Here is a 26,818-nt window from a genome sequence, read left to right as displayed (position 1 = left end):
TAATCATCTCTGGTCAAATTGTTGCTGCAGACTCAAAAATCAAGCATTTAATTTAGTATATTTATGCCACGTGTACAAAGATACAGTGAAAAGCATTGCTCGCATTCTATCCTGTCAAAACATACCATGAGAAGAATGAATACCATGAATACATACAGAGGTAAAGGAGTGGAATGATTGTAGGGGATAGATCCTCGTCCGAGACAGCAACAAAGAGACACAACGTTCCAAAGCTATCTCATATCAACATTAATATGATTAATTTAACATTAATAAACCTGCTATATTTAAGAGGGAGTTAGATGTGGCCCTTGTGGCTAAGGGAATCAGGGGGTATGGAGAGAAGGCAGGTACGGGATACTGAGTTGGATGATCAGCCATGATCATATTGAATGGCGGTGCAGGCTCGAAGGGCCGAATGGCCTACTCCTGCACCTAATTTCTATGTTTCTATGTTTTAGCTGGCCCAGCCAGTCATCAATCATTGGACCAGAATTGGAAGACTGGTAACATGGTACAGAAACTTCCCCCAGATCCAATTAGTTTGCCATTTATACCAGATGCAATGACATTTCTTGTTCACATAAGCAAAGCAGGTGCGATACCAGATTGAGATGCATCCTGTTAGAATACTTTTTATAGCACATCTGTCAAAGTTCGAGAGATTTCTCATGGACATGCCAAAGCTTCTCCAATGCCTTAGAGAGTAAAATATGCTGATGCACTTTCCTGATCACTGCATCAGTGTAGCGGGGCCAGGTTCGGTTGCCGGTGATAGGAAGCTGTCGACTATCTCTATAGCAGCTCCATTGATAAGAGCAGGGCCGTGTTCACCCCCTCACTTCCTTGACCCTTTTGTCTTGCTGACATTAAAGGCTAGGTTGTTATCTTGACATCAGGTTTGCAACCCCTTTCCTGTACTTTGCCTTGCTGTTGTTGTTGACCACATCAACAATGGTATTATCAGCAAGCAAAGATTAAATGTGTAATGTACTTGGCCACACAGTCATGCAGGGTATACAGGGAGTAGTGCAAGGGACTGAGGACATGACCCTGAGGAGCACCAGTTTTGAGGGTCATGGTGGGCAAAATGGTGTGACCTCCCATCCTCCAAATGAAGTAGTCGTAACATAAATTAGAGTAAGCTTGATGGTACTACAGTGTTCTCAGCAGCTAAATTTCAGCAGTATCCTTGCAAACTTTTGGATGTTTCAAGACCTTCGTTCCAACTACTCTGTACCTTTCTCCCTGCCTCAGGATAGATGACCTATGTCCCTTTGGGAAAGACAGTATGGATTTCTAATTGTATGTGCTGCCCCAGGTTATAAATGGCCAACTTATGAACAGTCCAAACATACAAATAGGCACATGGTCTGAATTTGCCAGTGGCTAAGTGTCTTCTGCTACATGGGAGCTTGATTTGAGGCAATATCTGAAGAGTTGAGTTAAACTCCATGGTTTCCCTGCATGTTGCCCTTGGTTGGCCTCAGATTTTATTTAATTGGTCACATTTTGCGTTATGAAGAGTTCTCAGGATTACCATTACACACCGTTACGACGTTTACGACGTTACACATCGTAAATCAAAGCAATATCTTTAATTTAACCACAGATAAAGACACACTTCAAGTTACTTGCAAATTCTTTTAAATGATCACAGTTATTTCTCCCATGCAAAAGCAGATCCTGTTTGTTCAGTCTGCCGTAACCTTGGGAGGACCTGTTCACCATACACATGTGAAAGAATCTCTCTGAAACCTGGTTTAGAACAAACTCAATGGCTTGTATCTTGTCAACTAAATTAGATTGATATGAAACAAGTCATGCAGGTCATAAAGTTGCTGTCTCACGGCTCCAGCAACCCAGGTTCAATCCCAACATTCAGTGCTGTCTTAGTGGAATTTTCTGATTCTCTTTTATAATTGCTCTTGTATGTTGGTGACTGGTGCAATCCAGGGGAATTCATATGAATTTGGGGAGAATTTGGGTACATTTTGCTCCTGAGGGGGTCATCTGCTTTGCAGTTTTACTATTCACATAAAAGTCCTGGAAATCTCAAATAAAATATAAAAAGGCAGTTTACACAGACTGGAGGCCTTCAACTGAACCTCTGGCTATTGTTGCCGTGTAGCATCTTTCATTGGGTAACAAATAAAGATTTGTGACACAAGGTAATTTCTCCAACTTTAAACACACAATTTTGTGTTCATCAAAACAATTAATAGATTTCCACAGGACATCCCAATTTCAACCACTTGCTGATCCCATAAAGCAAGAATAATGCACGATTGGATTAATTGAATTAGATAAGAAACACATTGTAAATCCAAGCAATATCTTTAATTTAACCACAGATAAAGACACACTTCAAGTTACTTGCAAATTCTTTTAAGTGATCACGGTTATTTCTCCCATGCAAAAGCAGATCTGTTTGTTCAGTCTGCCATGTGAAGCGACTCAAGCTTGATGGTGCCTGTAGATCTTAATGTACATGCACTGCCGTCAGGAGAATCCATTTATGACCCACTTTATGCCATAGTAGTCAAAGCACTGAGCACAGTGAAAATCACGTGGCATAATCATATTTGTTTGTGTACTCTTCAAAAATAAATATTGTACAGTAATTATCCCATATTTAGCATGGAAAGATAGATGCATTTTACCAGCACTGCTAACTGCAGATTTATATTCTCCCCAACAACCTTCCCTAGTTCTGGTATTTATGTTGATTTTAAAGCTTTTCTTCAAAATTGAGAAGAGATCAAAGAAATTGATCAAAATTTGTCTCCCAACTTCCCAAATATCGCTGATGAATGCTACTATCTGGAAATGGTCAACCTTGTGTTTCAATTGCCACTCAGCATGAATCTCATGATATCTAAAGTAGTGAAAGCTAATAATTGAAGATAATTAATATGGCTGACACTCATTTCCAAATCAGCAAAAAATATAAAACCGGTTATTTGCACCAAACATCTTTAACAATCTAAAATACAGCTTTCATTGGTTATTAGACAAAGCAGTTAATATATCAAATCAGATGCTTCCCAAAATTAATTTCATATAGGTACAAGAGATCAGATGACACCAGAATAAGGAGCAGGGAGGGACTGCTTGTAAACAACAAACTGCTGGAGGAACTCAGCTGGTTAAACAGCAACAATGGAGGGCAATGGACAAACGACATCTCAGGCCGGGACCATTCCTCATTTGGAGGAAAGATACTGACTGGAAATAGCTTCCCCCCATGTCTCCCGACAGATGCTGCCTGAGCCATTACATGTTTTGTTCATAAAACCCATTCAAATGTGTTTTCATTATTACTACAAACTTCAGAATCTCAACAGATGCAATCTGTACCCAAAAAGCCAAGGATTACTGGTCTTAATGACTACAGGCAATAGACAATAGGTGCAGGAGTAGGCCATTCGGCCCTTTGAGCCAGCACCGCCATTCAGTGTGATCATGGCTGATCATCCCCAATCAGTACCCCGTTCCTGCCTGTCACACTGACCTCTGTATTCATGAAAACCCTTGAAAGACTTGTTCTGGCCCACCTGAAAAGTATCACCCCCTCCTGGACACCCTACAGTTTGCATTACCAAGCCAATAGATCAGTGGATGACGCAGTCAACATAAGCCTGCACTTCATCCTCCTGCACCTAGACCACAGGGGATCTATGCAAGGCTTCTGATTGTAGATTTTAGCTCTGCATTCAACACCATTATGCCAGAGCTACTACACTCCAAACCTTCCCAGATGACTTTGCCTAAACCCCTGTGGCAGTGGATCACCAACTTCCTGACAGACTGGAGGCAGCATGTGAGGCTGGGAAATTACATCTCGGACCCACTGATCCTCAGAATAGGAGCACCACATTGCTGCGTACTCTCCCCTCTCCATTGCACTCGCTACACCAACGCCTGCACTTCCACAGACACTTCTGTCAAGCTTCTCAAGTTTGTGGATGACACAACCCTGATCGGACTGATCCAAGATTGGGAAGAATCTGCCTACAGACAGCAAGCAACACAGCTGGTGCCATCGTAACAACCTGGAGCTCAATGCTCTTAAGACAGTGGAATTGATTGTAGACTTTAGGAGAGCTCCCCCCCCTCATCATCAACAATACTATAGTCACAACTGCGGAGTAATTTAGGTTCCTCGGAGCCATCAATTCCAAGGACCTGAAATGGGGGACCACCATCGACAGCACAGTCAAAAATGCCCAACATAGTATGTACTTCCTGTAGCAGCTGAAGAAACACAACCTTACACAGGCAGTGATGGTCCAATTTTACACCAGCATCATAGAGTCTGTCCTCACCTTCTCCATCATGGTCTGGTTTGGCTAGGCCACCAAGCATGACATCGGGAGGCTGCAGCGCATCGTTTGATTAGCCGAGAAGGTTGTTGACCCCCCATTGATGAACTGTACACTGCAAAGGCCAGGAAGCGAGCGGGTAAGATCATCTCTGACCCCTCTTGACCTGGCCACAAACTCTTTGAAGTACTTCCCTTTGAGAGGCGACTGTCCACTGTCAAAGCCAGACATAAAAACAGCTTAGTTCCACAAGCAGTAGTTCTACTCAAGAGCGTAAAGTCTGTAGACTCTTTTTAGTCTGGTTCTTTATTTTCACGTTTAAATTATAATGTTTTATTTTTAATTGTCTGCTGCATATCGTCTTTTTACAATGTACATCTTGGTTTTACCATATGTGAACAAAGCACCAAGTCAAATTCCTTGTATGTATACATACTTGGCTAATACATATATTTTAACTTAATATAAACTGACAACTATACATTGTCCTTATTGCACTAAAAACAAACTGATGACAGTTCTATCTCAGCTTGCACACTTCATTCATATGCTTTATGAAGTATCTACTGTTCCAAAACATTCCGTATTCATCCAGTTGTCCAACTGCCTCACGGCAGACAGGGATGCCATGGCTAATTCCCGGCTGCAGGCTCGGCCTGCCCACCTCAGAACCAGGAAACCCACCCTGAAGAGAGAAGCTGCTGAGCCCAGCCCCTGCACGTCTCAGAGGGTGAGGAGAGGAACAATAGTTAGTTGGACAATGTGAGGATCCGGACTCAGGCAATGGTTTGAGGTCCTGCAGCTGCCTGGGGCTCGACTGAATCTGGCGCTGCTCCAGAAGGCCAATCGCATAGAACAAATGTGGCCTGAAGTAGGCACAAAGTGTCAGCGGTGGACGCCTAGGGCCTTGCTCAGCCAGGCTGATACTGCAACACTGCCACGACAACGAGCCTTAATGTCCAGCTGAACTTAAAACAATCTGGACTTTGAAAATGACACCAAACCTGGTGACTCTTGCATATGGTCTCATATTTATGTACACTTAGTCTGTAGTTCATCTGGGATTGTACAAATGTATAGTAATAATTTACTGAACGTACTCGAAACAATAATTTCACTGCACCTCAGTACATGTGATAATAAAGAACCATTGGTTGCCGAATGTACAGAAATGGTAAATTTAGTTACTAACAAGACAAACTTTCGTAAAAAACAATATTTACTCTTGCTTTTGTCAACCATCTAGTGCACTAGAATTATATCCTCTAAAAATGAAATCAATTTCTACAAATGAAATGCAGATTGGAAAAAAAATCCCCATTTCCACTCCCACATGGTACAAGAGGCTGGATAACACCAATTTACTCTCAAGCACTTAAACACATTTTGACTGCTGTACTTCCTCAACTACATGACAAATAACATCAATTGTAACCCTACATAATCATTCCATTAAATAATGCAACCTGGCCGTTTGTAATCTATACAAATGGAAATGGAAACATTTTGTTATAATAAGTAGACATATGCAGCTGCACACATAATTTTAATCCAGAATTTATATGAATTGTTGTATATTTGGCTATATTTGTATATCAGTAATGAGGCTCGCTCGCAGCAAGCCCGTCCTCACCAGCGTTACAGATACAGCACGGAAGGAGGCCCTTCGGCTCACCGAGTCCACTCCGACCAGCCCGTAAACTAGAACCACTCTGCACGTTAGCGACAACTTACAAGCCGATCGACCTACAAACCCGCACGTCTTTGGTGTGTGGGAAGAATTGGTGAAAGAAGTACTGAATGGGGATGATCAGCCATGATCACATTGAATGGCGGTGCTGGCTCGAAGGGCCGAATGGCCTACTCCTGCATCTATTATTGTCTATTTATCGTATCCTTATTTTGTTATATGCTATTTATGTGTGCACTGTTTCAAATATAACTCTTGCCTTTTTTCCCAAATCTTTTGCTGATTCTACCATATTATCTACAAAGATGTCTGGAATCCATTTGATTGGCTAAATATTTAGGTATGTCATGCACAAAACATTGACCCTGCTGATCTTGCACCAATGTTTTGCTGTACCCCTCTTTACTGAGGCAGAACACACTGATCGTTTATACCCATAACATCGAGGATTAGGAACACATTACAAGTCTAGAGCTGGATACAGAACTGAAATCTTGAAAACCAATTTGTACATTTTGTAAAATGAGGAAATGTGAAAAATTAAAATGTCTCAAATGTACAGGAAGAGTGCTCTAGAAGTGTGCATGCATGTGTCATTTAGGCTTGCAAGACATACCAAGATATTTTTTGAAGACACCTCCCAAACTTTGAACAAAGGTAACAAGTAGAACAAGGAAGTTGGCAAATGTTTATAAATTCCTTCATCTGAGGCTCCAGGTCTAATTGTAAAACTCGAGACAACAAGAAGAACACAAAGAAGAACATTTAGCTCTTTAAACCCATTTTGACGTTCAATCTGATCTGAGCAGATGTTGCTCCACATTATCCACCCATAATCCCCACCTTAAACATAACAATATGAGTTTTTAAATTAACAACCTTTGAAATTAGCAGTTACTCCAGCATTAAATGCTATTTGCAGAATCGTTTCAAACTTACAACGTCTTCTTTGCATAGATTTCCTAACCAGTAGACATTGTTTCATCATCTACCTTATAAATCTTCCATTAGCTTTAAACTTTACTTAAATCATACCTAATCTTTTAACCACTTGGGAGAACAACCCAAAACTTGTGTAATTGGTTCTCTTAACTTAATCCTTGGATTCTAGTTATCACACTTAAACAATTTCTATACTCTAGAGAGAACACAACAGAAATTCACTGAAACAGTCAGAGATACACAGCACTTCAGTTATGGGGAAAGTTAATAAGTATTGTATATCCGGTGGTGCTGGTGCCAGCAGCCTCCACCTTCAGCCGGGTATCTTTTTGTTTTTTTAGTTATGTTGATGTGTATTTTTTATGATTTTTTTAATGTCTTTATGTGGGGGAAGAGGGCACGGTGCGGGGGACACCGTCCTTCAGCCGCTTCCTGGTGAGGACGCGACTATTATTCGAGTCGCGTCCTCGCCCACCCCCGCCCCTCCCCCCAGCGGCCTACCTGGATTGGCGCGGCCTTTCCTGCCAGGATCGACCAGAGCTCCAGTAGCGGCGGGACAGTGGTAACACATCGCAGGGCTGGCGATGCCTTACTGGGGGTTGCCGTCTGGAGCCCGGAGTGCTGGACCTGCTGCACCGACATCCTGGAGCTGCAGTTTGCGGAGCTCCCAATGCGGGCGGCGCTGACTAACAACGCGGGGTCCTGCGACTCTGCCTGGCTCAGCCTGCAGACTCGGGAGCTACGGACTCCGGCTGCGGGAGGCGGCTGATCGGGAGGTCCGGGCCGCTGAGGAGGAGGATGTTCACCGTCGGGGATCGGCGTCGGCGTTCCACTAGCCCGGCGTGAGGGCCTGAACATCGGGCCACCCGGGGCAGCGACTGTGGGTGCTCGGAAGGCCCCGACCATGGATGAACATCTGGGAAGATCGGAGGGGAGGCTGGCTGGACAATGGTGCCTTCCTCACCTTGGTGCCACTGTGTTGTGTTGTGTTGTGGACTTTCTGTGTTTGTGCTTTTTTTTAAATTTCTATTTTTTTTTTTTTTAATGTTTTAATATTTATTATTTATTTATTTTTATGATACTGACTGTAAAGGGAAATTCATTTTGTTGTCTCTAATTGAGACAATGACAATAAATTTGAATACAATACAATACAATAAATTCAGGAATTGTTTGTTCAGGAGTGGCTTTGCCATGGTGTTCAGACCGCTGAATGTTTGAATAGAATAGTAACAAGAAATTCTTTCATTTAGCTGCAGAACACAGACTTAAAGTAATAAGCAACTAATTCAGGCGACCCTGCACCATGCTTTCCTAATCTGGAATTCTCTGCCTCCAAGAACAATGGCCCGTTCAATGGCTACTTCAGTGACGGAAATCACTATCAAAATATGGAGGGGACCAGGGGACGGGGGGGACACACAATTTATTGGCGGCCGCGCGTGCATGCGCACACTCACACACACAGGCGAGGCTTCAACTGTGGGCCCTGTGAATGGTAATTTCAGCTCAATCCAGCGCTAAATGCAGCTCAACTCTGCCTGCCTCGCCAGATTAACCTACAGCCCTGCCTGGACTGACCAGTCCGGAGCCGTGGAGCTAGCGCTGTTTCTCCACGCTGGCTGTAAACCTGGGCCATATTTCCCTCAAGTCCAGGCAGGAACAGGCAGAGTTGAGCTGGGTTTAGCGCTGCTTCCCTGTGCTGGCTATGGGCCAGGGGACACCGCGCCCGTCTGACTCCCGACGTCTCTGGCCACCCCCCGGGCATAGGGGGGGGGGGGGGGGGGGGGGGGGGGGTGGCACTCGGGTGGGGACAGGGATGGTCCAGTGGCGGTTTGGCAGTGACCCTATGACCTGGGCACGTCTCCCTCCTCCAATCACCATGCTCTATCCTCAGTCCCACACCCCTACTTCCGCCTCAGACCGACACCTCCCTCCTCCACTCATCGCGCTGAATCAACATGTCCCGCCGCCATTGCCTGCTGACCAACGTCTCTCTCGTCCAATTGGCGCCCACGATCAGCAGTCCCACCCCCACCGGCTCGCAGAAAGCCGAGATTTCACCGAGTTTTAAAATCCGGATTACAAAAAATGGTGGTGGGGGGGGAAGATTGTCCCCCCTGCCCCTGCCCCTGCCCTCCCCCCGGGATTTCCGCCACTGGGCTACTTTCAGATAAAAACTGGGCAAACTTATGAAGATATATGGAGGGAAAAACAAAAAGTTGAATTAGGCAGCTCCATCACAGGGCCAGATCGAATAAACAGTCCATTGCAAAACTATAATCTTGCCATGAAAATTTGGACATAAATCAGGGGAGTAATTAAAGGAAATGTTCTAAAAAATTAACCAAAAAAATGATCCAGGGAGAAAAGAGAAATAAGCAGTGATTCACACATGTATGCTATACCTTTTTAAACCTTTTTGCCTTACATTTATGTGGCAGCATCTCTAATTATTTACCAATGTTGCTTTAGCTGCATGGTTTACTGGTACACTTTAAATAGAGCAAAATAATCAGCCTCCATTTTCATTATAGACATTTTCAGAATATTGTCCAGACCATACTTTCATGTAGTTATTTTCCAGCTTACTTACTTTAAGTATCCATGTCAAGGGCAGCAATGTTTTCTGCAAACTAGAGCAGCCAGGCAGGTTCAAAATCAGTATGCTGCTTTTCAAAAAACATTTCTTTCAAAGCGTCATGGAGGTCATCAATAGTCATTTATTTGCAAAACAGTTTCTGTGATTCCTGTAAATAACACTTAGCCTGAGCCTCAACTTCCTTCCAAGCTGTACTAGTCTATAATTCCGTAAACCACTCATATTTTAAATGAGCTAATAACTTTTGGTAGTGATGCTCAATATTTTAAATAATCCTATGATCCACTGTCTGGATTAAGGAAGGATGTGGGCATTTTGAAGAAGGGAAACTGATAATCTACAGACATTAGTGAAAGGGTGGAAGATTAATAAAGTAGCAATTTAGCAGGCATCTCTCAATCGAGTCATCTTACAAAACTATCACATGACATCCAGGCTTTGATAACGATCTAACAAATGACAGGTGAATTATATTATGTTTGAAAGGAATAGCATTTCCACCCCACCCCGCCCCACCCCACTTGCTACAGCTTTTCAGTTCCATGCAAAATAGTTACCAGGAGAACTATTCCATAAACACTTAATCTTGTTACACAAGGGGTTTTTTCCCGGCATACAGATAAAAGTGCATCTTGTTGAGGGGTAAAAGCGTTGAAAATTGTACTTGTGCAGAATTTTATGGACACCACTCTACTTGAGTTACAGTAGATATACCTTCACCATGAATGTTAGTGGTTTCAACACGAGTAAGTTTCCAAGAACTTTTACACAGTTAATATTAAATATGTAGCTTCTCAAATGAATGTGGGAATTGAGACAAAATTAGTATTAAAGTAGGGGAAAAAAATCCTTTGAAGTTGCAGTTTTTCTGCATCTTCAGCACTCCAGTCTTACTACATGCAATAACCATGGTGCATCGTTTACATTTCTCCACAGCTGTGAGTCATTTTGCTGCATTCCCAGTGTTTCACACCCTTCTGCTCTGGGCTCGTCAATTTCTTTCACTGCTCAAACATGCACTCCACAATTTAATTTCACTCATCCATCAGAAATAAACTATGGTGTTGGTGCAGGGTACATTTTTAATATACATGGAATTTTAACATTAAAGGCTCAGTTAATTCCCACAGTATTTCAAAGAAATAAGTTCTCTAGGTGTATCTATAAACTCCAGTTAATTTATGCAGAGGAACTTTATACTGATTACATATTGCAAGCTAGATATTAGTTTAAACCCAGAAAATCTTTATCTGAAATGTCTATAATATTTATTTATTACAAATTAATCTATATTCTGAAAACAGAAAAACAAAATAATAACTCAAAATGTTCTCCACATTTGTTCAAATGTTCTGCAAACAAACAATGCTTTTCCTGTGTATTCCATGGATTCATGTGCAATATTCAATCCCTGTCCCAAAATGCTTATTTCCCCTCCTCACTATTCAGAAAATCAAAAGGAGCTCTGGACACACAGAAATGTAGTTGATTGAGCACCATGTTGTTGTCCGTTTCCTGCGACACACAAGTGTCCTAACAAATGGATTACAAAAACTGTTATTAATAATGTATTGAAGAGAAACTGATTAAAAATAGATCCCGAGAAAACAAGCAACTGGAATTGTCTCCACACGATGGTTCAGAATTGCTGTTAAAATGTTCTACAGCAAGCTTGTGACAGGAGATGCCCAATCCCCACAGTAACAGGGGTTACTCATCAAATCTGCAACAACAAAAAAAACTTGTTTTGGACTGTGCTATTTAGAAACAGATTGGGGGTAAACCGCTCGTTCAGATCGAAGAACATATAAAGCCAGCGACTTAACACGCATTTGTAAACCTGGTTGAGGCTTTATCTTCCAGATTTAAGAAGAGTTTCTCCCCAGCTGTAATCGGGAAACTGAACGGCCCTCATCAGCTAGAGTGTGGTCCCGACCTCCCATCTATCTCATTGGAGACCTTGAAAGATCTTTAATCAGACTTCATCTTGCACTAAATGTTATACCCTTTACTTTATCTGTAAACTGTACATGCTTGATTGTAATCATGTATAGTCTTTTCTTTGACTGGATAACACACAAACAAAAGATTTTCACTCTATCTCTGTACATGTAACAATAATAAACTAAAGTACTTTAGAGCAAATGAAGTACTTTGTCTTTGTCATCATCATGCAGAGAAGCCAGCCACTTGACAGTGTGATGGTTTTTAACATTTCAAATTCTTTCAATAGGACACTAAGATCATGTCCTCTTTGCAAACCTCTCATTTGTCAATAGACTAAACAAACCCAAAATATAGGCCACACACTCATCTCCTGCTACCTTCAGGTAGAAGGTACAGGAGCCTGAAGACTGCAACAACCAGGTTCAGGAATAGCTACTACCCCACAGCCATCAGGCTATTAAACCTGGCTCGGACAAAACTCTGATTATTATGAATCCATTTTCTGTTATTTGCACTTCATCAGTTTATTTATTCATGTGTGTATATATTTATATTATGGTATATGGACACACTTATCTGTTTTGTAGTAAATGCTTACTATGTTCTGTGTGCTTAAGCAAAGCAAAAATTTCATTGTCCTATACAGGGACACATGACAATAAACTTGAATCACCAATGTTAAAGTCAATGGCAGCAATTTGCAAAATGCAAAGACATCACAAGACTGGACAAGTAAATGGGAGACCAAAATCAATATAACAAAGATCTAGTAATACTACATGCAGTTACAGAAAAAGAGACATAATGTATTAAGGGGCCTTATCAATTTAACCACAAACTTTAAATGAGGTCCAGGGAGTTAAATTCATCACACTTCTCTAAGTGCACGTTTAACTCAAAACTTGGACAAGATAGTGATAACATATGGGCAACAAAGCACAAAATAATGACATTGACAATATTTAGAAGATAAGCAGCTGAATAGGAATTCAGATGTCTTGTCTGGAGGTGACAGAGACAAGACATGGATGACAAACCAAGGGAAAGATGCAGAAATGCAGCTGCTTCAGTAGAAATATGTGAACTAGATCATCTCACAAAACTGATTGAATTTTTTGACGACATGACCAAAAAGGTTGATGAGGGCAGAGCTGTAGATGTTGCGTACATGGACTTCAGTAAGGCGTTCGACAACGTTCCGTATGGTAGGCTGCTCTGAAAGGCTAGGTCCCATGGGATCCAAGGAGAGATAGCTGAATGGATAGCAAATTGGCTCCATGGAAGGAAGCAGAGGGTAATGGTGGAATGTTGCTTCACGGACTGGAGGTCTGTGATAGTGGTGTGACTTGGGGAGCAGTGTTGGGCCCGTTACTGTTTGTCATCTACATCAATGATTTGGATGAGAACATACAGGGCAAGATTAGCAAGTTTGTTGATGATACAAAAGTTAGTGTTTTTGCAGATAGTGAAGATGGTTGTGAACGATTGCAGCAGGATCTGGATCGATTGGCCAGGTGGGCGGAGGAATGGATGATGGAATTTAATACCGAAATGTGTTAGGTGTTGCATTCTGGGACTCGAACAAGGGCAGGACCTACACAGCAAATGGTAAGACTCTGGGTAGTGTTGTAGAGTAGAGGGATCTAGGAGTACATACATGTTTCCTTGAAGGTCGAGTTGCAGGTAGAGTCGGCCTTCATCAGTCAGAATATTGAGTATAGAAGTTGGGAAGTCATGTTGCAGTTGTATAAGACATTGGTGAGGGTTATCTTTTTCACACAAAGGGTGGCGGGTGTATGGAACAAGCTGCCAAAGGAGGTAGTTGTGGCTGGGACTATCCATTTGGACAGGTTTGGAAGGATATGAACCAAGCGCAGGCAAATGGGACTAGTGTAGCTGCGACATTGTTGGTGGTGTGGGCGAGTTGGGCTAAAGGGCCTGTTTCCACACACTATGACTAATAATTGGAAAGCTTACGATCCAGGAAGCAGACAATCAGCTCACACAGAATGCCAAGATTGCAAGCAGTTCAACAGTGGCTGCTTATTGGTCGGGAGAAGGGGACAGAGCGGAAAAGGTGACAAGCATTTAACAAAAACAGGATGCAAGAGTCAAAGTCAATGACTTCAGTCTTTTCAGCGTTTAACCAAAGAAAATTCCAGCTCATCCAAGGTTGAATGTCAAACATTTTAAATTATGATCCTAATTTGTAATGTACCTAGTTAAGTTGACAGCGTGCAATAGCACTTGCCAAAGCGCAATTGAAATTATTGGATCTGTTTCCGACATTAATCAGTTTTAACAGGCCTTGGTACAGATCAATTCATACAGCAAGCTGACAATAAAAGCAAAATTGTGTAAACTGAAAACGGAAGGAGATGCAGTCCCATTAACTCCACTTCAGGAATAAAAATGTTTTGGGACATCAGGGCCAAAAAAGGATTTCTATAAATGTAAATCTTACTGCAGTAAATAAAGGAAAGATAGCCAAATTAAATACATTTCAGCATTACCACTTCACTTTCTTAGCTATTCAATCACCAGCCCGGGTAGTAACTGTAAATATTTTTGTTAAATTTTTGCCAAAGTACAGGAAGAGAGCCAAATGGCAGGATGGGTGGGGATTCAATGTGCACAGCTAAACCATAATGAGTTTTTTGTCAGATGATCTGCAAAATTAACTTCTAAACACAGTTCACAGGACTGAATGTCACACCTACATGCAGTGCATAGCCTGAACCGGCTTTAGTTTAAATGCACCGTTAATTTTAATCTGTTTCTTTCTCTTTCAAATTCTCACATTGGAGAAAATGGTAAAGTATTATTCTAATTTCATTCCACTTTCATGGAAACCCTCAAAATTATATACATAGAAATGAGTGAAACATATTTATTACATTTGCAAAGCTAAGGTTTGGTCTGAAACTTTAACTAAAAGACCGGAGTAAAAGCCAGAATTTTGTTACCACTTATTTTAAGCCCCCTTCATGTTGGTTCAATTAAATCCAAACAAAATATGAAAAAGAATATGCAATGAAACAGACTGACAAGATATGCCTACCTTAAGGAATTATAGAAAGGCCATATGTCATTCTCAAACTAACAGAATTGGTAAAAAAAAAAATTGATTGGATAGTCATAAAATGCAGTAGCATAGCGAATAAGTAGTCCATGTGGACAGAACAGAGCAACAAATACATCTCATTTTCATTCATTATAATGTGGATATTGCCAAAACGTATATTGCTCTCAAGACATAGCAAAGTTGGCTCTAGCTTTTCAGAATTCAATAACAATTAAATAACAACAATCTCCATCCATGTCTGGATAGTATACAATTTAGCAGAAAACTTGCAGCTAATATTTTTTGCATGCCTTGTAAAGGCCTGTCCCACTTAAGCAATTTTTCAGCAGATTGCCGGCGACTGTCAAGTTGCCGGCAGTCGCTTGAAATACTGGAAACTGGAACGGCGACTGTCAGATTGGAACACAACACACATACACACACACACAAACACATCGCTTCCTTCACCAGCCGGTGTGAATTTTTTAGACAGTGCTCCCCCCACTTGCCTGTCTAAAAAATTCACACGGTGCAAAGCCAAGGTGATACAGACACACACTGCGATGAACAGGAAAGTTGGCGCTGTAAAAGACGGCTAAAGCACAGTGTACAGTAAGTCCTTTAAAAGAGGGAGGGAGGGGGGGGGGGGGGGAGAAGTGGAGAGAAGGGGGGAGAAGGAGTGGAGACAACTTTTAAGAAGCCAGAGATACACGACTGTGAAGCTCGGCAGACATTTAACATTACGGTCGGTTATCCTTAATTCTGAGAACTACGGCTTACTTTTTTTTCCCCAATGAGCAGGTCAGCACCGGCTCCAACCTACTAGAACCTTCAAGAACCTTCGACCTCCTGGCAGCCCACTAGGACCTGCCGATCCATCTATGGCTTGAGAATTCTCGCTAATCTCCAGGGCGGCCTCGTTCTTGTCGCCGCTAATTTTTCAACATGTTGAAAAATTCACGGTCACCATAATGAGGCCGCAACTAGTTCCCAGAATGCGGGAACTCCACACGACATTGAAGGTGACTCCCCGGCAACTACCCGCGAACATGACATTTTTTTAAATCTCTCCCTGCACGGGAGACCCGACCTTTTCTCGTCAGGTTTCCGTTATCGTTGGGGCTGCAACGAGGAGCGGCCTCCAACAGGAAGAGACCGGGGACTCTGGTGCCGACGACTCACCGTCGCCGTCGCGGGGCTGGCCGAGTCCAGAGCAGGTGGAGCGGTGGAGGAGTGCTGCTGCTGCTGCTGCTGCTGCGGCCCGACCAGAGAGTCGGAGGCTTCAACGGCAGGTCTGTGGACGGCGGCACCGGGAGCCCGCGGGTCCCTGGAGGGAGACCGCTTTTCAGGGCTCTCGCAACGGCGACTTCCCCCGCCCGAGTTGCGGGGTTGAAGAGCTCCTGGAGAGGGGTCTACATCACTGCCCCGCGCGGCTTGGAATGGCCGCGGGACTCTGCGAGCGCACGCCGGGGGCTCTAACATCAAGACCCGGTGTGCGACCTCGCACCACCCGGCGTGGCTTAAATGGCCGCGGGACAATCGCCATCGCCAGCCGGGGGCTTTGACTTTGACTCTGACATCGGGGGGGGAGAGTGCAGTGGAGAGAGAAGTTTATTTGGCCTTCCATCACAGCAATGTGATGGATGTTCATGTTAATTATGTTGTGTCTTGGGTCTATTTGTTTGTAATGTATGGCTGCAGAAACGGCATTTCGTTTGGACCTCAAGGGGTCCAAATGACAATTAAATGTATCTTGTATCTTGACTGCATAGTTTCCTGCAGTCGCTCAAAAAGTCGCCGAAGTGGGACAGGCCCAAAAAGTCACAGTCTCAGAGAAAATGACACAAAGCCAAAGATAATGGCAAAACACAAGAAAAATTAACAATAACCATTGGTGTACTAGGATATCAGATCACCATGCTTGCTCAATTGAAATCTGACATAACACATCACAAAACCAAATTTTTTAATGTTCTTAAATTCAAATCTAACATAACTATGGGAAGTTACAATTCCCAATCAGTGCCATTCTTTCTAAATTTTAATTTCCAGGTATTTCTAACCCAAACGTCGAAAACGCAAGGCATTAGTCCATGGATCAACTGTGTTTCTCAGCTCATAATTCCAGCTGAAAGATGCTTACGGTATATTTTTCAGAGGCAAAAGTTCAAACTATAAAAAGTTAGTATTGCAAGGTGATAGGTTTATGGAACAAGCTTCCAGAGAAGGAAGTTGAGGCAGGAACTATTGCCACATTTATGAAACAATTAGACAGGTACATGGATAGGTTAGGTTTGGAGGGATATGGGCCAAACACAGGCAGCTGGGACTAGTGCAGGTGGGACATGTTTGTCAGTGCGGACAAGTTGGGCCAAAGGGTACATTTCCACATTGATTGCCGATGAATCCTTAACACATCCAGTAAATGTCTTAATTCATCAATTTTAAATAGTTTGTCATCTATTGACAAATTTCTAGTTCCAAGTTCAGAAATAACCTTTGCTCTGATGGTGCAAAGTCAGTAATCATGTTATCGCCAGAAGCAGCTGACCCTGCATACCTGGAACATGATGCAATTAAACAGACAGGATTTTATGTTTGTTATGCTATCAACATAGACAAAATCTTCTGGAGTCCATTTAACTAATTAGAAATATATGAAGCAGTGTATCTCATTGTAGTTTAGAATAAGACCCAAATAAAACTGCTTTTGAACAAATCACAATATTCATATCAACTTTATACGTGAAAAAACTAATTTAGCATAAATTTCCACAATGGGGGAAAGAAACTTGATTTTGCTTCAGATTTCTTGATGACCTTTCATAAGCATTTGGACAATTTCAGAGTTTCAATCACACTGAAAATCAGCTGAAAACCTGAATGTTTTTCATTGAATTAAAATAAATAGATTTCAGTTGTAAGACATTTTCAACACGAGTCCAAACAACCATCCTCCAAAACACCTTCTATTCTTGTGATGAAAATATAATTGGTAAAAATATACTTGGGGCTTCAGTTCTGGACAACCTGCAAATATAAGAGGAACTTAATGAGGATATGTAAAGCCCATTGACACTCACACTTGAAATTTGCTTCAGGCAAAAAAACCAGATGATCCTAAAATTCAAAACTAATTATCACATTAGGGAGTGTCCAGATGAGGTTTAAGAGAATGTTCTCAGGGATGATTGGGTTAACAAGCCATGAACGCTTGATGCCTCTGGGTCTGTACTCACTGGAGTTTAGGATGAGGGAGAATCTCATTGAAACTTACCGAATAGTGACAGGCCCAGACAGAGTGAATATGGAGTGGATGTTTCAAAGGGCACAGCCTCAGAATAAAAAGACGTACCTTTAGAAGGAGATGAGGAGTAATTTCTTTGGCCAAACCGTGTTGAATCTGTGAAATTCATTGACTCAGACTGCTGTGGAAGCCAAGTCATTGGGTGTTTTTAAAGTGGATGTCTACAAGTTTTTGATTATTAAGCATGTCAAAGGTTACAGGGAGAAGGCAAGAGAATGGGGTTGAGAGGAAAACCTAGACCAGCCATGAGTGAATGGTGGGAAACACTGGATGGGCCAAATGGCCCACTTTTGATCCTATGACTTAAGAAATTATGAACATTAATGTCTTTGGCATTGTATGCATAAACTTCTGATGATATTCATTTAACCGTCCCATAAACTGCTTGTACATTGCATTCAGAGCATGACGACCCCCAACACGAATGTCATTATGGATGGGGACTCTTTGTAGACATCGCTTTTACTAGGGTTTTAGTGCCACCTCTTTTCTCAGATAGCTTTTTCTTGTTCTTTGCTTTGTCCCATCTTATCACTCCCTAGTTCTTCCCACATTCATCCTATCCTCTCCTCCCCATACCTGCTTCCATCTGAACTTTTTTGCTTCCCTTCATCTATCATCCACCTGCCTCTGTCCCCCAACTCCACTGCTTCTCCTCACTTATCTGGCTTCATCTGGTCATCATTGCTCACCTGTCCTTGGTGCACAAATCAGCTACTGGCTGATCACCCTCCCCCAGTCTTCTTACACTGGCTATTTTCTTTCTCCACTCTATCCTGATGCAGGGTTTTGACCCCAAATGTTAACCGTCCATTTACCTCCACAGATGTTGCTCAACTTGCTGAGTTTCGCCAGCATATTGTGTGTTGCTCCAGATTCCTGCTTGTGTCTCTGTCATGCGCGACTTCTTTCTCGCAGAGAATACATAATTTTACTTTAAGGCTTCAAGCCAGCTTGTATCACTAGATTCTAAGAAGTGGATTCTAAGATGCACCTGCTGTAAACTGGAGGTTTTTCCATCTTTCTAGTGTCAATGTAAAGCAGCTGCAATCTGTTTGGTTCTGACACCTAACAGCATGCAAAACCATGAAATTGTCAAATGACAAACACTGCACAGAATATTAAACAACATCCTCAAATCCTTCCAGCAAGTACAAAATTGTTCACTTTCAGGTGATTGAAAAATCTCAAGTCTAGTGTTTTATATATCCCAAAACAGAACAATGAAATGATTAATTTGCAAAACTTCTCTCAAACCAGTGAGCATCCTTAGAGATCGTGACCAAAACTTTTGAAACATTTGGTGCAAATATTTAAATTTACTAAAGACAATTATTCCGCAGGATAAATGCACAATGCAGCCTTGCAGTATCTTGAAAGGAGCAGAGAAAGACAGCAAAATACAAGGGGGTTTCTGTGCATCCTATCACGAACACAGTCAACTTTCAAGGCAATCATAGGCCTGGAAAGAAAATGGTGTACAGAACAAAAGTGAAGAACAGCTGAAAAGAAAGCCCCCTCAGTCACTAGCATTGACCAGGCAGCTAACGAGAATCTACTCACTACTACTAGCAGTCAAACAACTTCTGACATGACCGTCACAATTGGAGCCATGGTAAAGCAGTTCAGAATGAAGGCCCATGATGGGAGGCGAGTATGGCAGAAATAACAATAGTTAGAGCCAGAAAATATCAGAACATAAATATGAAAGGGATAGGGGATTTGATTTTTCAGGTGGTGCTCTACAGCTACAAATGAGGAACACAAAGATATTATTAAGCTGATGTAATGCAAGAGATTTCCTGAGCTGACTAGAAGGGAGATTAGGTCATTGAGGGGAGGGGGGATTCAATTGACGTGGTCCATTTCAGCATTGCCACTGAGCTAATGTTTTAGGAAACAAGTTAAATGGCAGGACATTGAGAATGAGATTCTCTAGATAGTCAAAGAGTTATAGAGTCTTAAAGCATGGATACAGGCCCTTAACCCCTACGCAGACACCGGCCAATATGTCCCATCTACACTAGTCCCACCTGCTTGCATTTGACCCATATCCCTCTAAACCTCTTATCCAAGTACCTGTCTAAATGTTTCTTAAACGTTGCAATAGGCCCTGCCTGAACTTCCTCCGCCGGCAGCTCGTTCCATACACCTACCACCCTTTGCGTGTAAAAGTTGCCCTCGGGTTCCTATTAAATTTTCCTCCCCTCACATTAAATCAATGTTCTCTGGTTCTCAATTTGTGGACTCTGGACAAGAGACTCTGGGCGTCTACCCAATCTATTCATCTCTTGATTTTGTACCTCTGTAAAATCTGGCTAGCCCAAGTCACATTCAAACCAGTTCAGAAATGGGCAGCTCAGGGTAATCAACACTTGATTGAAAAACTGGTGAGGAAAAAGGTTTTGTTTGAAATGGAAGCAGCAGATCGTACCCCTACCAGAGACAAACACATGTTCTAATAGACAGGAATAAATATAAAATGTTGCAAACTCTCAATAATTGTGACAGTGCCTGAGATTCTAAAGAAAAATAAATAAATCTTACAAAACAAGAAAAGTCAAAAGTCGAGAGAGAACATAAAATCGAAATTGAAGGAACCACTGAACAAGTCAGCCAGCATCTGTGGAGAGGGAGTTAGAGAGTAAATCCTTTAAGTTGATGAGCTTCCAATCGTCACTGAAGCTATCATCCCTGTCGCCATTTAATTTCACAAGCCTCCAGCCTAGTATAGATCTTTACGTTACCTCGTAAAACTTTGGACTGAATGTAGTATAGATTGCATAAATATGGCTATAAAACATCAGGTCTTGGAATTAAATGTTGCAAGGTATAACATGCTTAGAAACCAACACGTGAAAAATAAAAGTGTCAAAAAAGTTGAACTAATTAGTTAGAAGATAAATGGTGCTACCAAACATTTGACACGACCATCAATAAATCAGAAACAAAATCTGTGAGGATGAAGATAAAAGGTAACTATAATGATAGGATTTGCTTAAAGTGGCTCTAATACCAGTAGACTGGTTGAGAGCAAAAATCCCACATTTAAGGAGAATGACAGAATGCGTTCAGGATACTCTTAATTAGCCATCAGTAACAGGAAAAGTAATGGGATCTCTGCTAAAATAGGAAATGGATGAGCATATCTAAAATTAAATGAAAAAGAGATCAAATTGCAAAATGAAACCATCTTTTACGAATAGCATCACAGAGTAGACAAGGGTACCAGAGTGGGCATAATTTATCAAGATTTCCAAAAAGGTTTGGCAAGTTGACATTTAATAAATAAATGAATAAAAATACAGTGTTGAAGATAAGTTGCAAAAAGGATAGTTGGTAGCTCCAAAGCAGAACAAAGTTTAAAGACAACACTCAATGCAGTGATGTAAGACCCCCTCAAGGATCAAGGCCAGAAAAGCTACCATTCACACATTTGTATTATTAAAAGAAATGGTGGAATCTAAAATAATTGCAACATTTGTGAAAAACGCCAATTTTTTTTGACTGAGGTGAATATCAGAAATAACTAACTCTGAAAAGAGAGGCAACAAATTAGCCAGAGATGATAATCAAATTCAGAATATTTATGTAATTCACCAATTAATTTTAAAATAAAGAAAAGTGTGTTGAATGAATGAATGAATAAGTTTATTGGCCAAGTATTTACATACAAGGAACCTGCCTTGGTGCTCTGCCCACAAGTGACAACGTGACATACAGTCACAGTTAGGAATGACACATGAAACATTAAACATTAATAATAAAACATTATTGATTAAACATGTGAATTAAATTAAATACCAGAGCAAAAGGAGGCTACAGATTTTTGGTTATTGAGTAGAGCTAATACTCGTGGGGGGAAAAAATGTTTTTATGCCTGGCTGCGACAGCATTAACACTCCGGAGTCGCCTTTCAGAGGGAAGTGATTCAAAGAGTTTGTGGCCAGGGTGAGAGGGGTCAGAGATGATCTTACCCGCTCGCTTCCTGGCCCTTGCAGTGTACAGTTCGTCAATGGAGGGAAAGTTGCAGCCAATAACCTTCTCAGCTGATCGGACGATATAGCAGCTCACATATTATTAGGAAAATAGGATTTAAAATGAGGTGGAGGGACAAAAGAATCTTAAATTATGAGCAGAAAATTCAAAAGCAGCAATTCTGGGTTAATAAACTACACAAGCTAATCAAAGCACTGAGTTTTATTTCCAGGATTTAAACTGCCAAGTTTTGCTAAACGTCACTCAGACCTTGTACGAGATTACACGTGTATGTACTGTTTTATTATTAGAACACAGGAAGCTGGGCAGTGTGCAAAAATAAAAAATCAATAATGAAGCTATCATAAATTGGTTAAACACTTTAAGAAAGAAGAAACACCCTTGGTCTCTCTACAAAAGAGCAAAAGTTGAGGTTGTTAAATTATACGAGTATCTGCGGTGTCTGCGAGTCTAGTAATAAATTCAATAGAATCTTTATCACACAAGGAGTGGTGAGAATAAGGAACTCACAACCATAGGGAGTGTTTGAGGTGAAGAGATGTTTAGTTTAGATCATAGAAACAGGCCCATTGACTCACCAAGTACACGTCGACCATCAATCACCTGTTCACACTTGTTAACATCACAGAACAGTACAGCATAAGAACGGGCCCTTCAGCTCAGTGTTTGTGCCAAACATTAAGCCTAGTTCAACTGATCTTATTTGGCTGTAACTGATCCACATCCCTCTATTCCCTTCACTTCCATAAGCCTATCTAAAAGCCTTGTAAACGCAGCTATCATATCTGCCTTCACCTCTCTGGCAAAGCATTCCAGCCCCCCACTGCTCTCTGTGTAAAATAACTTTAGAGATACAGCGTGAAAAAAGGCACTTTGGCCCACCAAGTCCATGCCAACCAGTGATCACCCCATACACCGTACTATCCTTCACACCAGGGACAATTTTTCCATTTATAAAGAAGCTGATTTTATGTATTTGGAATGTGGGAGGAAACCGGAGCACCAGGGGAAAACCCATACAGTCACAGGGAGAACGTGCAGACTATGTGCAGACAGCACCCATAGACAGGATTAACCCAGGACTCTCATGCTGTAAGGCAGCAACTCCACCGCTGCACCACTGTGCCTCCCAACTTGTCCTGCACATCTCTATTAAACTTTTGCCCTCTCACATTATAGCTATGCCCTCTAGTGTTGGACATTTCCACCCTGGGAAAAGGCTCCGACTGTCTACCCTATCCATGCTTCTCATAATTTTACATTCTTCTGTCAAATCTACCCTGGCCTCCAATGTTCAAGAGAAAATAATCCAAATCTAGCCAACCTCTTCCTGCGGCTGAAACCCTCTAATCCAGGAAGCATTCTGGTGGTCAACCTCCTCTGCACCCTCTCCAAGGCTTCCACATCTCTCCTGTAATGGGGTGACCAGAAGTGCACACAATACTCCAAATGTAGCTGAACTGACATCCTGTAGAACTACATCATGTCATCCTGACACTTGTACTCAATGCCCTAGCAATAAAGACAAGCATACATACACACCTTCTTTACCACCCTATCTATTTATGCTGACACTGTTCGTGAGATACGAACTTCGACTCCAAGATCCCACTGCACATTAATGTTGTTAAGTGTCTTGTCATTAATTGTATACATTCAACCTCCCAAAGTGCAACACCTCACACTTGCTCGGGTTAAATTGCACCTGCCATTTCACTGCCTCTTTCTGCAGCTGATCTATATTCTGCTGTATCTTCTGACAGCTGTTCTCACTGTCTGCGTTCAGAATGGAGGGCAATCCCATGTAACAATTTGTCAGCTTGCATTACAGCAAAAGGTTTGAGTGGATGTGGGGGTTGATGGTATTTTTGAAAAAAATAACCAAAACTTTCAGAAATTAAAGGAGTTGAGGGTCTAATTAAGAGGGTTGGAGTTAGTGAGATGCTTTATTAGGAGGGAAGCTGGTTTATAACCAATAGGAAATTACAACTCTTTTTCCTTTATTATTTCTAACTTCCAATAAGGAAAATATTTGTATGGAGGGCAAGGTATATAAAGTTAAATTGGAATATTCTTTCTCATTCTGCTTCACATTTCAAACTAAAGTTAAAAATACGAGACGAGGTTTTGAAGTAACTCAGCAGTTCAGGCAGCCTCAGGGGAACATGGATCAGCTCTGACTCCACCCGACACGTCACCTATCCATGTTCTCCAGAGATGTTGCCTGACCCGCTAAGTTACTCCAGCACTCTGTATTATTTTGTAAACCAGCATCTGTAGTTCCTTGTCTAACTAAAGTATGTCGGATTATTTGGATAAGATAATAAATACTGCATTAAAAAAAGCACGTTAAACTTAAATCTGTCCCACTTCGGCATTGGCTTGGTTTTTCGCGTGTTTTTGCGCATTTGTGCCTGTGACAACAAAACAAATTTAAAGAAAGCTGTTTCTAAATGTTTCTGTTTTAACTGGTTTATGGACAGAATACCTAAATGACTGTTACTGTGAAGATTGCATCTGAAGCAAGAACTAGGTACTTTCTAACAGGGACGAAGTTTAAACCCACTTCATAAACTGCGCTAATATCGGTGCATGATATTAAGTAGTTGACAATAGCCGTGAACCAAATGGGTTCGTGGCCAAGCATGCAACTGCATTTAAAACAATTGATATATATCGGAAATAAAAAGTCTAGATTACTCTCACCTTTGTGCTACAAATGGTGTGTTTTCAGAAAACATCATATTTATTTTGACTCAACTAAATAAATATTTATCAGTGTATGATTTTCCTCTTTGTACTCTTACCAATGTACTTTTAGCGACACTCTCAGTCGCCCTGGTTACCAATCTTAGTGGCAAGTTCAACTAGGGAGAACATCCCATTCAAGCTCAGTCCATTCCTCAAATTCACTGGCAAGTATTTTCTCGCATGGATCAATAAACAACAATCAGCATCAGCGCTCAATTGCCTTACTATTAATTCAAACGTGTCCAGAAGTGAAATAATTACTGCATATGTTATTTTTTTTTAAATAATCAGAGAAATGTGTATTCCGCAAGTATATAACATGTTACCATGTAATCTGACAGCTAGGAGCGTTATTTGGCTCCATAATATTTGCTTTAAGGACGAATCTCTCTATAACGAGCATTATTGCATGTTTTTAATGTCCAGAATATTAAAATGAGCTCATGTTTTCAAATCCATAAATGGCTTGAAGGACAGAATTTGAAGAAGCTTTTTGCATCCGATCCATTCCCTTCCCATGCTGCAGACTTGTGGGCGACGGCTTTGTGCGTTAAATTGCGTTATATGAACACAAGCGGCGCGTTTTAAAAATTCTACATACATCTGTGGCAGCTTTAAAACCCTCGGGAGTCCACAGCTTTCTTCCTGTCCATCTGACATTGTGGAGTGCGCGACTGTAACACCACGCACCAGCTTACAAACTCAAGACTGACTCCAACACCGCGGCCACTGATGGGGAAACGATCGCAGAAAGTGCCTCGGAGACTAGGAAGAATGAAGTTGAGAGAGCCCTACACTGGCCATGACAGAAAGAGGGGGCGAGTAATTCCGAGTGATGTACCTCTTTGATCTTGGCTTGTCTCTCTCGGGTTTGGGGGTCGCTCGGTTCACGCCCTGTTGCTCCCACAGGTTTGCGGAAGACGACATTCGGCAAGCGCGGGGCTGCTTCTTTCTTGTTGGCCGACTCCTGCACAACTTTCTGCTTTTCCTCTTTGATTTCCTGCTTTATCTGCTCGGGCAGTTTCTGCAGAGTGTCCTTCGCCTCGCGCAGAACCTTCTCATGGTCCTCACGGATCTTGTTCAACTTATCCCCCTCCAACTCCCTGCCGCCGTCCAGTTTCGGTCCGCTGCCTATAATCGAAGCCCGCTGCGAGTGGAAAAACACCCCGCTCAGCAGCTTGGATGAGTCGGGTAAAAAGAAAATCGCACCGAAACACAGAGTGATAAAACCACTGAAAACTAAGAGCAGAAGGAATTTCTCAGTCAGTCGAAAGGCGGGCCGGCTGATTAATACCGAACTGTTGGTCCCTGACTTCCTAGGAGTAGTAAAAGGCAGTAGAGTTGGCGGTGGCATTTCTCTTCCTTGTGTTGTGGTCGTTGCAAATGAGAAACTGCCCAACACTTTTCAATGTTTGAGACTTTTGTCAGTTGCTAGAAAGTACAAGTGAGAGGCTTTCTCCTTGCGGATCTGAGGCAGGGTTGCCTGAAACTGAACTGAACTGAAGAATGAGCAGGCTGCTGCTGAATGCATCACCTGTCCATAGTGAGAGACGTGTACACAACGACTGGCGGCTGCGAAAAGAAAAGCACTGGTACTGAAACCGAGCGTACACGCTGAGCCTGAGCCCCGGAGCCACGGAGGAAGCCCGCCCTCGGGAGGGACAAGAGCCTCAACCTATCGTGCGCCGCCAGCCGCGAGCACCGGGCCCGCGTTCCAACGCCATGTCGCTCAACCAATGCGCGCGTCTCGGGTACAATGGGAGGAGTGAACGTGCGGCGCTTCCGCCGTGTAGGATGACAGCGGTGTGTGTATGTGTCAGTGTGTGTGTGTATGTGTCAGTGTGTGTGTGTATGTGTCAGTGTGTATGTCAGTGTATCTGGCAGTGTGTGTGTGTGTATGTGTCAGTGTGTCTGCCCGTCCGTGTGTGGCTGAAGCTGGTTGCATCCCACCCATCACAGGATGTCCTTCCAAGACCAGCAAATAAACTTAAGTCTCAACGCCCTTTCGCTTCCGCGTTTTACTTCCTTCGTCGTGCATGTGTCATTTAAAATACTCCAATCAGTCAATGGTTTCCGCAGCCACTCGCGAAGTCTCGATTACTTTCTGTTTGTCAAAGCTGCAATTCGAATTCATATTTTATTCTCTTTAGCTGTTCTCGCTTCGTTTTGCCTGCTACAATTAGCATTCAAC

At 42.1% G+C, this 26,818-nt stretch overlaps 1 protein-coding gene across 2 annotated transcripts in view; it reads right to left on the bottom strand.

Annotated features, from left to right (window-relative positions):
* The window catches only part of man1a1 (mannosidase, alpha, class 1A, member 1), a 409,100-nt gene extending 382,633 nt beyond the window's left edge, over nt 1–26,467 (bottom strand). Inside the window, exon 1 of one of the 2 annotated variants that reach the window (XM_055635735.1) lies at nt 25,469–26,467. In XM_055635735.1, coding sequence (XP_055491710.1) covers nt 25,469–25,981 — 513 coding nt within the window. In that variant the 5' untranslated portion in view covers nt 25,982–26,467. Of the gene's footprint in view, nt 1–9,553; nt 9,631–25,468 lie in introns of those variants that run through there. The other variant, XM_055635736.1, reaches the window with a different exon arrangement.
* Nucleotides 26,468–26,818: the final 351 nt, after the last annotated feature.

This window comes from Leucoraja erinacea, chromosome 5, assembly GCF_028641065.1.
Source record: "Leucoraja erinacea ecotype New England chromosome 5, Leri_hhj_1, whole genome shotgun sequence".
Classification (NCBI taxonomy): Eukaryota; Metazoa; Chordata; class Chondrichthyes; order Rajiformes; family Rajidae; genus Leucoraja; species Leucoraja erinaceus.
Note: the sequence above shows the minus strand (reverse complement) of the source record. Positions and strands in the feature narration are given on the sequence as shown.